Source organism: Oncorhynchus nerka, linkage group LG1, assembly GCF_034236695.1.
Source record: "Oncorhynchus nerka isolate Pitt River linkage group LG1, Oner_Uvic_2.0, whole genome shotgun sequence".
Classification (NCBI taxonomy): Eukaryota; Metazoa; Chordata; class Actinopteri; order Salmoniformes; family Salmonidae; genus Oncorhynchus; species Oncorhynchus nerka.
In genome coordinates this window covers 55,095,265-55,109,571 of record NC_088396.1, presented here as the reverse complement: position 1 = coordinate 55,109,571, position 14,307 = coordinate 55,095,265, and the positions used below count along the sequence as shown (strand labels likewise).

Here is a 14,307-nt window from a genome sequence, read left to right as displayed (position 1 = left end):
GGGCTGTCATGTACTAGACTGTAGTGTGAGGGCAGGGCTGTCATGTACTAGACTGTAGTGTGAGGGGCAGGGCAGGGCTGTCATGTACTAGACTGTAGTGTGAGGAGCAGGGCTGTCATGTACTAGACTGTAGTGTGAGGAGCAGGGCAGGGCTGTCATGTACTAGACTGTAGTGTGTGAGGGGCAGGGCAGGGCTGTCATGTACTAGACTGTAGTGTGAGGGGCAGGGCTGTCATGTACTAGACTGTAGTGTGAGGAGCAGGGCTGTCATGTACTAGACTGTAGTGTGAGGAGCAGGGCAGGGCTGTCATGTACTAGACTGTAGTGTGAGGAGGGCAGGGCTGTCATGTACTAGACTGTAGTGTGAGGGGGCAGGGCTGTCATGTACTAGACTGTAGTGTGAGGGGCAGGCAGGGCTGTCATGTACTAGACTGTAGTGTGAGGGGGGCTGTCATGGGCAGGGCTGTCATGTACTAGACTGTAGTGTGAGGAGCAGGGCTGTCATGTACTAGACTGTAGTGTGAGGAGCAGGGCTGTCATGTACTAGACTGTAGTGTGAGGAGCAGGGCTGTCATGTACTAGACTGTAGTGTGAGGGGGCAGGGCAGGGCTGTCATGTACTAGACTGTAGTGTGAGGGCAGGGCTGTCATGTACTAGACTGTAGTGTGAGGAGCAGGGCTGTCATGTACTAGACTGTAGTGTGAGGAGCAGGGCTGTCATGTACTAGACTGTAGTGTGAGGAGCAGGGCTGTCATGTACTAGACTGTAGTGAGGAGCAGGGCTGTCATGGACTGTAGTGTGAGGGGGGCAGGGCTGTCATGTACTAGACTGTAGTGTGAGGGGCAGGGCTGTCATGTACTAGACTGTAGTGTGAGGGGGCAGGGCTGTCATGTACTGGCAGGGCTGTCATGTACTAGACTGTAGTGTGAGGAGCAGGGCTGTCATGTACTAGACTGTAGTGTGAGGGGCAGGGCAGGGCTGTCATGTACTAGACTGTAGTGTGAGGAGCAGGGCTGTCATGTACTAGACTGTAGTGTGAGTGGCAGGGCTGTCATGTACTAGACTGTAGTGTGAGGGGCAGGGCAGGGCTGTCATGTACTAGACTGTAGTGTGAGGGGCAGGGCTGTCATGTACTAGACTGTAGTGTGAGGAGGGCAGGGCTGTCATGTACTAGACTGTAGTGTGAGGAGCAGGGCAGGGCTGTCATGTACTAGACTGTAGTGTGAGGAGCAGGGCTGTCATGTACTAGACTGTAGTATGAGGGGCATGGCTGTCATGTACTAGACTGTAGTGTGAGGGGCAGGGCTGTCATGTACTAGACTGTAGTGTGAGGGGCAGGGCAGGGCTGTCATGTACTAGACTGTAGTGTGAGGGGCAGGGCTGTCATGTACTAGACTGTAGTGTGAGGAGCAGGGCAGGGCTGTCATGGGCTGTCATGTACTAGACTGTAGTGTGAGGGGCAGGGCAGGGCTGTCATGTACTAGACTGTAGTGTGAAGGGCAGGGCTGTCATGTACTAGACTGTAGTGTGAGGGGCAGGGCTGTCATGTACTAGACTGTAGTGTGAGGAGCAGGGCTGTCATGTACTAGACTGTAGTGTGAGGAGCATGGCTGTCATGTACTAGACTGTAGTGTGAGGAGCAGGGCTGTCATGTACTAGACTGTAGTGTGAGGGGCAGGGCAGGGCTGTCATGTACTAGACTGTAGTGTGAGGAGCAGGGCTGTCATGTACTAGACTGTAGTGTGAGTGGCAGGGCTGTCATGTACTAGACTGTAGTGTGAGGGGCAGGGCAGGGCTGTCATGTACTAGACTGTAGTGTGAGGGGCAGGGCTGTCATGTACTAGACTGTAGTGTGAGGAGCAGGGCAGGGCTGTCATGTACTAGACTGTAGTGTGAGGAGCAGGGCAGGGCTGTCATGTACTAGACTGTAGTGTGAGGAGCAGGGCTGTCATGTACTAGACTGTAGTGTGAGGGCATGGCTGTGTAGTGTGTGTCATGTACTAGACTGTAGTGTGAGGGCAGGGCTGTCATGTACTAGACTGTAGTGTGAGGGGCAGGGCAGGGCTGTCATGTACTAGACTGTAGTGTGAGGAGCAGGGCTGTCATGTACTAGACTGTAGTGTGAGGAGCAGGGCAGGGCTGTCATGTACTAGACTGTAGTGTGAGGAGCAGGGCTGTCATGTACTAGACTGTAGTGTGAGGGGCAGGGCAGGGCTGTCATGTACTAGACTGTAGTGTGAAGGGCAGGGCTGTCATGTACTAGACTGTAGTGTGAGGGGCAGGGCTGTCATGTACTAGACTGTAGTGTGAGGAGCAGGGCTGTCATGTACTAGACTGTAGTGTGAGGAGCATGGCTGTCATGTACTAGACTGTAGTGTGAGGAGCAGGGCTGTCATGTACTAGACTGTAGTGTGAGGAGCAGGGCTGTCATGTACTAGACTGTAGTGTGAGGGGCAGGGCAAGGCTGTCATGTACTAGACTGTAGTGTGAGGAGCAGGGCAGGGCTGTCATGTACTAGACTGTAGTGTGAGGGGCAGGGCAGGGCTGTCATGTACTAGACTGTAGTGTGAGGGGCAGGGCTGTCATGTACTAGACTGTAGTGTGAGGGGCAGGGCTGTCATGTACTAGACTGTAGTGTGAGGAGCAGGGCTGTCATGTACTAGACTGTAGTGTGAGGAGCAGGGCAGGGCTGTCATATACTAGACTGTAGTGTGAGGGGCAGGGCTGTCATGTACTAGACTGTAGTGTGAGGAGCAGGGCAGGGCTGTCATGTACTAGACTGTAGTGTGAGGGGCAGGGCTGTCATGTACTAGACTGTAGTGTGAGGGGCAGGGCAGGGCTGTCATGTACTAGACTGTAGTGTGAGGAGCAGGGCTGTCATGTACTAGACTGTAGTGTGAGTGGCAGGGCTGTCATGTACTAGACTGTAGTGTGAGGGGCAGGGCAGGGCTGTCATGTACTAGACTGTAGTGTGAGGGGCAGGGCTGTCATGTACTAGACTGTAGTGTGAGGAGCAGGGCAGGGCTGTCATGTACTAGACTGTAGTGTGAGGAGCAGGGCAGGGCTGTCATGTACTAGACTGTAGTGTGAGGAGCAGGGCTGTCATGTACTAGACTGTAGTATGAGGGGCATGGCTGTCATGTACTAGACTGTAGTGTGAGGGGCAGGGCTGTCATGTACTAGACTGTAGTGTGAGGGGCAGGGCAGGGCTGTCATGTACTAGACTGTAGTGTGAGGAGCAGGGCTGTCATGTACTAGACTGTAGTGTGAGGAGCAGGGCAGGGCTGTCATGTACTAGACTGTAGTGTGAGGAGCAGGGCTGTCATGTACTAGACTGTAGTGTGAGGGGCAGGGCAGGGCTGTCATGTACTAGACTGTAGTGTGAAGGGCAGGGCTGTCATGTACTAGACTGTAGTGTGAGGGGCAGGGCTGTCATGTACTAGACTGTAGTGTGAGGAGCAGGGCTGTCATGTACTAGACTGTAGTGTGAGGAGCATGGCTGTCATGTACTAGACTGTAGTGTGAGGAGCAGGGCTGTCATGTACTAGACTGTAGTGTGAGGAGCAGGGCTGTCATGTACTAGACTGTAGTGTGAGGGGCAGGGCAAGGCTGTCATGTACTAGACTGTAGTGTGAGGAGCAGGGCAGGGCTGTCATGTACTAGACTGTAGTGTGAGGGGCAGGGCAGGGCTGTCATGTACTAGACTGTAGTGTGAGGGGCAGGGCTGTCATGTACTAGACTGTAGTGTGAGGGGCAGGGCTGTCATGTACTAGACTGTAGTGTGAGGAGCAGGGCTGTCATGTACTAGACTGTAGTGTGAGGAGCAGGGCAGGGCTGTCATGTACTAGACTGTAGTGTGAGGGGCAGGGCTGTCATGTACTAGACTGTAGTGTGAGGGGCAGGGCAGGGCTGTCATGTACTAGACTGTAGTGTGAGGGGCAGGGCAGGGCTGTCATGTACTAGACTGTAGTGTGAGGAGCAGGGCTGTCATGTACTAGACTGTAGTGTGAGGGCAGGGCAGGGCTGTCATGTACTAGACTGTAGTGTGAGGGAGGGCAGGGCTGTCATGTACTAGACTGTAGTGTGAGGAGCAGGGCTGTCATGTACTAGACTGTAGTGTGAGGGGGGCAGGGCTGTCATGTACTAGACTGTAGTGTGAGGAGCAGGGCTGTCATGTACTAGACTGTAGTGTGAGGAGCAGGGCTGTCATGTACTAGACTGTAGTGTGAGGGCAGGGCAGGGCTGTCATGTACTAGACTGTAGTGTGAGGGGCAGGGCTGTCATGTACTAGACTGTAGTGTGAGGGGCAGCAGGGCAGGGCTGTCATGTACTAGACTGTAGTGTGAGGGCAGGGCAGGGCTGTCATGTACTAGACTGTAGTGTGAGGGCAGGGCTGTCATGTACTAGACTGTAGTGTGAGGGCAGGGCTGTCATGTACTAGACTGTAGTGTGAGGGGCAGGGCTGTCATGTACTACTGTAGTGAGGGCAGGGCTGTCATGTGACTGTAGTGTGAGGGCAGGGCTGGGCTGTCATGTACTAGACTGTAGTGTGAGGGCAGGGCAGGGCTGTCATGTACTAGACTGTAGTGTGAGGGGCAGGGCTGTCATGTACTAGACTGTAGTGTGAGGGGCAGGGCTGTCATGTACTAGACTGTAGTGTGAGGGGCAGGGCTGTCATGTACTAGACTGTAGTGTGAGGGGCAGGGCAGGGCTGTCATGTACTAGACTGTAGTGTGAGGGCAGGGCTGTCATGTACTAGACTGTAGTGTGAGGAGCAGGGCAGGGCTGTCATGTACTAGACTGTAGTGTGAGGAGCAGGGCTGTCATGTACTAGACTGTAGTGTGAGGAGCAGAGCAGGGCTGTCATGTACTAGACTGTAGTGTGAGGGGGGCAGGGCTGTCATGTACTAGACTGTAGTGTGAGGGGCAGGGCTGTCATGTACTAGACTGTAGTGTGAGGGGGCAGGGCAGGGCTGTCATGTACTAGACTGTAGTGTGAGGAGCAGGGCTGTCATGTACTAGACTGTAGTGTGAGGAGCAGGGCAGGGCTGTCATGTACTAGACTGTAGTGTGAGGGGCAGGGCTGTCATGTACTAGACTGTAGTGTGAGGGGCAGGGCAGGGCTGTCATGTACTAGACTGTAGTGTGAGGAGCAGGGCTGTCATGTACTAGACTGTAGTGTGAGGGGCAGGGCAGGGCTGTCATGTACTAGACTGTAGTGTGAGGAGCAGGGCTGTCATGTACTAGACTGTAGTGTGAGGGGCAGGGCAGGGCTGTCATGTACTAGACTGTAGTGTGAGGGGCAGGGCTGTCATGTACTAGACTGTAGTGTGAGGGGCAGGGCTGTCATGTACTAGACTGTAGTGTGAGGAGCAGGGCTGTCATGTACTAGACTGTAGTGTGAGGAGCATGGCTGTCATGTACTAGACTGTAGTGTGAGGAGCAGGGCTGTCATGTACTAGACTGTAGTGTGAGGAGCAGGGCTGTCATGTACTAGACTGTAGTGTGAGGGGCAGGGCAAGGCTGTCATGTACTAGACTGTAGTGTGAGGAGCAGGGCAGGGCTGTCATGTACTAGACTGTAGTGTGAGGGGCAGGGCAGGGCTGTCATGTACTAGACTGTAGTGTGAGGGGCAGGGCTGTCATGTACTAGACTGTAGTGTGAGGGGCAGGGCTGTCATGTACTAGACTGTAGTGTGAGGAGCAGGGCTGTCATGTACTAGACTGTAGTGTGAGGAGCAGGGCAGGGCTGTCATATACTAGACTGTAGTGTGAGGGGCAGGGCTGTCATGTACTAGACTGTAGTGTGAGGAGCAGGGCAGGGCTGTCATGTACTAGACTGTAGTGTGAGGGGCAGGGCTGTCATGTACTAGACTGTAGTGTGAGGAGCAGGGCTGTCATGTACTAGACTGTAGTGTGAGGGGCAGGGCAGGGCTGTCATGTACTAGACTGTAGTGTGAGGATCAGGGCTGTCATGTACTAGACTGTAGTGTGAGGAGCAGGGCTGTCATGTACTAGACTGTAGTGTGAGGGGCAGGGCAGGGCTGTCATGTACTAGACTGTAGTGTGAGGAGCAGGGCTGTCATGTACTAGACTGTAGTGTGAGTGGCAGGGCTGTCATGTACTAGACTGTAGTGTGAGGGGCAGGGCAGGGCTGTCATGTACTAGACTGTAGTGTGAGGGGCAGGGCTGTCATGTACTAGACTGTAGTGTGAGGAGCAGGGCAGGGCTGTCATGTACTAGACTGTAGTGTGAGGAGCAGGGCAGGGCTGTCATATACTAGACTGTAGTGTGAGGAGCAGGGCTGTCATGTACTAGACTGTAGTATGAGGGGCAGGGCTGTCATGTACTAGACTGTAGTGTGAGGGGCAGGGCTGTCATGTACTAGACTGTAGTGTGAGGGGCAGGGCTGGGCTGTCATGTACTAGACTGTAGTGTGAGGGGCAGGGCAGGGCTGTCATGTACTAGACTGTAGTGTGAGGAGCAGGGCTGTCATGTACTAGACTGTAGTGTGAGGGGCAGGGCTGTCATGTACTAGACTGTAGTGTGAGGGGCAGGGCTGTCATGTACTAGACTGTAGTGTGAGGGGGGCAGGGCAGGGCTGTCATGTCATGTAGACTGTAGTGTGAGGAGCAGGGCTGTCATGTACTAGACTGTAGTGTGAGGAGCAGGGCAGGGCTGTCATGTACTAGACTGTAGTGTGAGGAGCAGGGCTGTCATGTACTAGACTGTAGTGTGAGGAGCAGGGCTGTCATGTACTAGACTGTAGTGTGAGGGGCAGGGCTGTCATGTACTAGACTGTAGTGTGAGGGGCAGGGCTGTCATGTACTAGACTGTAGTGTGAGGGGCAGGGCAGGGCTGTCATGTACTAGACTGTAGTGTGAGGAGCAGGGCTGTCATGTACTAGACTGTAGTGTGAGGAGCAGGGCAGGGCTGTCATGTACTAGACTGTAGTGTGAGGAGCAGGGCTGTCATGTACTAGACTGTAGTGTGAGGGCAGGGCAGGGCTGTCATGTACTAGACTGTAGTGTGAGGGGCAGGGCTGTCATGTACTAGACTGTAGTGTGAGGGGCAGGGCTGTCATGTACTAGACTGTAGTGTGAGGAGCAGGGCTGTCATGTACTAGACTGTAGTGTGAGGAGCAGGGCTGTCATGTACTAGACTGTAGTGTGAGGAGCAGGGCTGTCATGTACTAGACTGTAGTGTGAGGAGCAGGGCTGTCATGTACTAGACTGTAGTGTGAGGGGCAGGGCAGGGCTGTCATGTACTAGACTGTAGTGTGAGGAGCAGGGCAGGGCTGTCATGTACTAGACTGTAGTGTGAGGAGGGCAGGGCTGTCATGTACTAGACTGTAGTGTGAGGGGCAGGGCTGTCATGTACTAGACTGTAGTGTGAGGGGCAGGGCAGGGCTGTCATGTACTAGACTGTAGTGTGAGGGCAGGGCTGTCATGTACTAGACTGTAGTGTGAGGGGCAGGGCAGGGCTGTCATGTACTAGACTGTAGTGTGAGGAGCAGGGCTGTCATGTACTAGACTGTAGTGTGAGGGGCAGGGCTGTCATGTACTAGACTGTAGTGTGAGGGGCAGGGCTGTCATGTACTAGACTGTAGTGTGAGGGGCAGGGCAGGGCTGTCATGTACTAGACTGTAGTGTGAGGAGCAGGGCTGTCATGTACTAGACTGTAGTGTGAGGAGCAGGGCAGGGCTGTCATGTACTAGACTGTAGTGTGAGGAGCAGGGCTGTCATGTACTAGACTGTAGTGTGAGGAGCAGGGCTGTCATGTACTAGACTGTAGTATGAGGGGCAGGGCTGTCATGTACTAGACTGTAGTGTGAGGGGCAGGGCTGTCATGTACTAGACTGTAGTGTGAGGGGCAGGGCAGGGCTGTCATGTACTAGACTGTAGTGTGAGGGGCAGGGCTGGGCTGTCATGTACTAGACTGTAGTGTGAGGGCAGCAGGGCTGTCATGTACTAGACTGTGAGTGTGAGGGCAGGGCTGTCATGTACTAGACTGTAGTGTGAGGGGGCAGGGCTGTCATGTACTAGACTGTAGTGTGAGGGGCAGGGCAGGGCTGTCATGTACTAGACTGTAGTGTGAGGGCAGGGCTGTCATGTACTAGACTGTAGTGTGAGGGGCAGGGCTGTCATGTACTAGACTGTAGTGTGAGGGGCAGGGCTGTCATGTACTAGACTGTAGGTGAGGGGCAGGGCTGTCATGTACTAGACTGTAGTGTGAGGGCTGTCATGGACTGTAGTGTGAGGGCAGGGCTGTCATGTACTAGACTGTAGTGTGAGGGGCAGGGCTGGGCTGTCATGTACTAGACTGTAGTGTGAGGGGCAGGGCAGGGCTGTCATGTACTAGACTGTAGTGTGAGGAGCAGGGCTGTCATGTACTAGACTGTAGTGTGAGGGGCAGGGCTGTCATGTACTAGACTGTAGTGTGAGGGGCAGGGCTGTCATGTACTAGACTGTAGTGTGAGGAGCATGGCTGTCATGTACTAGACCTTTAGTGTGAGGAGCAGGGCTGTCATGTACTAGACTGTAGTGTGAGGAGCAGGGCTGTCATGTACTAGACTGTAGTGTGAGGGGCAGGGCAGGGCTGTCATGTACTAGACTGTAGTGTGAGGAGCAGGGCAGGGCTGTCATGTACTAGACTGTAGTGTGAGGGGCAGGGCAGGGCTGTCATGTACTAGACTGTAGTGTGAGGGGCAGGGCTGTCATGTACTAGACTGTAGTGTGAGGGGCAGGGCTGTCATGTACTAGACTGTAGAGTGAGGGGCAGGGCTGGGCTGTCATGTACTAGACTGTAGTGTGAGGGGCAGGGCAGGGCTGTCATGTACTAGACTGTAGTGTGAGGAGCAGGGCTGTCATGTACTAGACTGTAGTGTGAGGGGCAGGGCTGTCATGTACTAGACTGTAGTGTGAGGGGCAGGGCTGTCATGTACTAGACTGTAGTGTGAGGGGCAGGGCAGGGCTGTCATGTACTAGACTGTAGTGTGAGGAGCAGGGCTGTCATGTACTAGACTGTAGTGTGAGGAGCAGGGCAGGGCTGTCATGTACTAGACTGTAGTGTGAGGAGCAGGGCTGTCATGTACTAGACTGTAGTGTGAGGAGCAGGGCTGTCATGTACTAGACTGTAGTATGAGGGGCAGGGCTGTCATGTACTAGACTGTAGTGTGAGGGGCAGGGCTGTCATGTACTAGACTGTAGTGTGAGGGGCAGGGCAGGGCTGTCATGTACTAGACTGTAGTGTGAGGGGCAGGGCAGGGCTGTCATGTACTAGACTGTAGTGTGAGGAGCAGGGCTGTCATGTACTAGACTGTAGTGTGAGGAGCAGGGCAGGGCTGTCATGTACTAGACTGTAGTGTGAGGAGCAGGGCTGTCATGTACTAGACTGTAGTGTGAGGGGCAGGGCAGGGCTGTCATGTACTAGACTGTAGTGTGAAGGGCAGGGCTGTCATGTACTAGACTGTAGTGTGAGGGGCAGGGCTGTCATGTACTAGACTGTAGTGTGAGGGGCAGGGCTGTCATGTACTAGACTGTAGTGTGAGGGGCAGGGCAGGGCTGTCATGTACTAGACTGTAGAGTGAGGGGCAGGGCTGGGCTGTCATGTACTAGACTGTAGTGTGAGGGGCAGGGCAGGGCTGTCATGTACTAGACTGTAGTGTGAGGAGCAGGGCTGTCATGTACTAGACTGTAGTGGGAGGGGCAGGGCTGTCATGTACTAGACTGTAGTGTGAGGGGCAGGGCTGTCATGTACTAGACTGTAGTGTGAGGGGCAGGGCAGGGCTGTCATGTACTAGACTGTAGTGTGAGGAGCAGGGCTGTCATGTACTAGACTGTAGTGTGAGGAGCAGGGCTGTCATGTACTAGACTGTAGTGTGAGGAGCAGGGCTGTCATGTACTAGACTGTAGTGTGAGGAGCAGGGCTGTCATGTACTAGACTGTAGTATGAGGGGCAGGGCTGTCATGTACTAGACTGTAGTGTGAGGGGCAGGGCAGGGCTGTCATGTACTAGACTGTAGTGTGAGGAGCAGGGCTGTCATGTACTAGACTGTAGTGTGAGGAGCAGGGCAGGGCTGTCATGTACTAGACTGTAGTGTGAGGAGCAGGGCTGTCATGTACTAGACTGTAGTGTGAGGGGCAGGGCAGGGCTGTCATGTACTAGACTGTAGTGTGAAGGGCAGGGCTGTCATGTACTAGACTGTAGTGTGAGGGGCAGGGCTGTCATGTACTAGACTGTAGTGTGAGGAGCAGGGCTGTCATGTACTAGACTGTAGTGTGAGGAGCATGGCTGTCATGTACTAGACCTTTAGTGTGAGGAGCAGGGCTGTCATGTACTAGACTGTAGTGTGAGGAGCAGGGCTGTCATGTACTAGACTGTAGTGTGAGGAGCAGGGCAGGGCTGTCATGTACTAGACTGTAGTGTGAGGGGCAGGGCAGGGCTGTCATGTACTAGACTGTAGTGTGAGGGGCAGGGCTGTCATGTACTAGACTGTAGTGTGAGGGGCAGGGCTGTCATGTACTAGACTGTAGTGTGAGGAGCAGGGCTGTCATGTACTAGACTGTAGTGTGAGGGGCAGGGCAGGGCTGTCATGTACTAGACTGTAGTGTGAGGGGCAGGGCTGTCATGTACTAGACTGTAGTGTGAGGGGCAGGGCTGTCATGTACTAGACTGTAGTGTGAGGAGCAGGGCTGTCATGTACTAGACTGTAGTGTGAGGAGCAGGAGCAGGCTGTCATGTACTAGACTGTAGTGTGAGGGGCAGCAGGGCTGTCATGTACTAGACTGTAGTGTGAGGGGCAGCAGGGCTGTCATGTACTAGACTGTAGTGTGAGGGGGCAGGGCAGGGCTGTCATGTACTAGACTGTAGTGTGAGGAGCAGGGCAGGGCTGTCATGTACTAGACTGTAGTGTGAGGGGCAGGGCAGGGCTGTCATGTACTAGACTGTAGTGTGAGGGGCAGGGCTGTCATGTACTAGACTGTAGTGTGAGGGGCAGGGCTGTCATGTACTAGACTGTAGTGTGAGGGGCAGGGCTGTCATGTACTAGACTGTAGTGTGAGGGCAGGTCTGTCATGGGCTGTCAGGGCTGTACTAGACTGTAGTGTGAGGGGCAGGTCTGTCATGTACTAGACTGTAGTGTGAGGAGCAGGGCTGTCATGTACTAGACTGTAGTGTGAGGAGCAGGGCTGTCATGTACTAGACTGTAGTGTGAGGGCAGGGCTGTCATGTACTAGACTGTAGTATGAGGGGCAGGGCTGTCATGTACTAGACTGTAGTATGAGGGGCAGGGCTGTCATGTACTAGACTGTAGTGTGAAGGGCAGGGCTGTCATGTACTAGACTGTAGTGTGAGGAGCAGGGCTGTCATGTACTAGACTGTAGTGTGAAGGGCAGGGCTGTCATGTACTAGACTGTAGTGTGAGGAGCAGGGCAGGGCTGAGAAGTTAAAAGGGTCAGTAGAGAGACACAGTTGAGAGTTGTGGAACTCCTACCTCCTGTCCCAGTGCAGCATGTTGGAGAGGCTGAAATGTCTGGGCAGAGGGTGGTGGGTGGTGCTAAGGACAGCATCCACTCAAGATGAATAATGGAGAGATGTTATTGTGAATACATGACTGGTGACTGTGGCTGGGTTCAGCCATGCATCTGGGTCCTCTACTACCCCAGCAGGGTGTCTACCACCTGGCATCGCCTGAGAGCTCTCTTCTCTCAAGTTGCTTACTGCTTACAAACTCTCTCTCTCTCTCTCTCACGCAGGCGCAGGTGCACACACACACACACACACACACGGTATAGACACGGTACACACACACACACACACACACGTACACACACACACACACACACACACACACACAGTGCTCTCAACCCTTCCGGTTACTCTCTGCAGTGTGTAGGAGACAAACAAACAAACAAACCAATCTGGAATATCAGTACCTAATAAAACTCCTTTAAGGAAATTCTCAACCGGCTGGTAGAGCATACTATCACAATGGATTTAGAGGTGGATATGAAATAAATATTTACTTGGACAACCCCCCCCCCCCCCCCCCCGCCCCCCTCCTGCATCAATTAACATAATTTGAGTCCTTTTTTGGGGGACTCATATTTCAGGAATATGAAAATAGCTCAAAAGCAAACATTTTGGGCTGTTATGATATGTCAGTAAAACAAACAAAAAATGCTGTAGGGTGAATATGACAACGTGCCATATTATTAGGCAACATAAAGTGGTTTAACCACATTTCATGACCCACGGGATCAATTAATCAATATTTCTGACTTAAAGTCACCTATAATATAATGCCTATAATAGTCATAGAACGAGGGACATTGCACTATACATCAGCTGAAAACGCATTCATTTCAATGGAATTGAATATTCATGTTCGGACATACAAAAGTACGATTATTTGTTCAAATTTGGCACCAGTCCTCATTTCCCAATACTTACCTACCTATATAAGTCATATAAGCAAACCTAAACACATGTTTGAGATGAGTAAAAAATGCTAGGCCGATACAAATTGCCTATCGACTAAGGCAGTGCTGATAGGAGCCTGTTAAGTGAATTCTTAACTGTGTGGTAAAGCTCTGTTATTTCCTCAATAAACATCAAGTTTAAAAAACATTTTAGGGGGGGGGGTTCTTATTTGCATTGTTAGTAATACGATTTATTTAAAAAATGTAAACATGTTTTTCAAGAAGGGACAATTAAAGGGTTTAAGACTACATTTGACCTTACATTTAGGCTACTTCATCTTTAAATGGGATAGCTTTTCAAGCCGTTATTGTAGAATAAAATTAAGACATTTACCCTCCGACCGGGTAGACACTGGTTGAATCAACGTTGTTTCCACCCAACGAGGAATAGACATTGAATTGATGTCTGTGCCCAGTGGGAAGAAATAAGTTATAAATTGATATATCATATTAAAAGTGTATTTTTAAAAGTATACATTTTATATTAATTTGTTCTTACCTAAATAAATTCCATCCATATGTGCACATTTTTTCTTGGTCGTGTTTAGGTCCACATAAAAGAGAACCACAGGATGTCCGAAACTCTCTCCGGGACTGGGATCCAACACCAACACGGCATCATGCGCAGTCGATCCCGGGAAGAAATCGTGATGTCTTCTACTGTCCTCCAGTACCGAACTCATACCGTAACCGCCCTGCTTTGGTGGTAGCATCCCTGAAGAATAGGAATCTGGGAGAATGGCGAGTACTTTCTCGGAGTTTGGCTCGGAAACGTACACGGCCACCCCGCTGAGCTGAAGATGGGACAGACGCTTACATTCGCCCTCAGACAGAGATACCCTGCGGCACAGGTTTAACTTCAGGTACTGAAACCCGGTCTTCACCCACCGGTCCAAGCGGCCAAACTTCACCTGGGAGCCGCGGGAGTCACCCAGGAATAGAACCAAGATCAAAAGAGACACGCGCATCCACTTGAGCCTCATGGTTTTGTTGGAAAAAAGATTTGCCATTACGCGCGTGCCTATTTATTTATCCCACTTATTATATAAATATATTTTTTTATAAACTCTCTCAATTATAGGCTACCACTTTCCAAAACTTTAATGTAATGTTTATTTTGGAATATTTAACTCTCTGTAGACGCTTACTCGACGGCTCCCAACTGTCTTATCAAATGTGAGAGATGCAGCTCTCTACATTAAATGGGGACTTCAAAGGGCTCAGAGCGGCGGCCTGATGGAGAGTACTGTGCAACAGTAACTCCATCCCACAGGCTCTGACACGCTGGTAAACAAAGGGGGAGAGTGGGAGTTAGGGGGGCTCTAAAGGAACCCGGTGCAGCATGAGGATGGGGATGAGAGGCTACCTGGCTGTCAACGGCAGGAAGAGCGCATCATAGACGCACGGCGCGTCCACTTTTGTTCCAAAGAATGCTGAGCAGGAGTCAAAACTGGAAAGGGTGATTCACATAAAAAATATAGTCCTATTGATTATGAAATAAACCAATATGCTTTTAAACAATATCTACTGTATCTTAAAAAAAAAAAAACTTAGTATGTTTTCCACAGGTTGTTCACATCGTCAAATCACATGTTATTTGTCAAATGCCCAGAATACAACAGGTTTAGGTAGACCTTACAGTGAAACTTACAAGCCCTTAACCAATAATGTTTTAAGAAAATACCTAAAAAAGTAAGAGATAAGAATAAGTAATAATTAAAGAGAGGGGGCTATATACAGGGGGTACCGATACAAAATCAATGTGTCAATGTGGAGGGGGGCACCTGTGTCGAGGTAATTGAGGTAATTATGTACATGTAGGTAGA

General features: G+C 51.7%; 1 protein-coding gene across 1 annotated transcript in view; it reads right to left on the bottom strand.

Annotated features, from left to right (window-relative positions):
* The window catches only part of si:ch211-67e16.11 (uncharacterized), a 72,773-nt gene extending 59,059 nt beyond the window's left edge, over positions 1 to 13,714 (bottom strand). The window contains exon 1 of the mRNA XM_065019666.1: positions 12,981 to 13,714. Within this exon, the coding sequence (XP_064875738.1) occupies positions 12,981 to 13,491 (511 nt within the window). The 5' untranslated portion in view covers positions 13,492 to 13,714. The remainder of the gene's footprint in view (positions 1 to 12,980) is intronic.
* Positions 13,715 to 14,307: the final 593 nt, after the last annotated feature.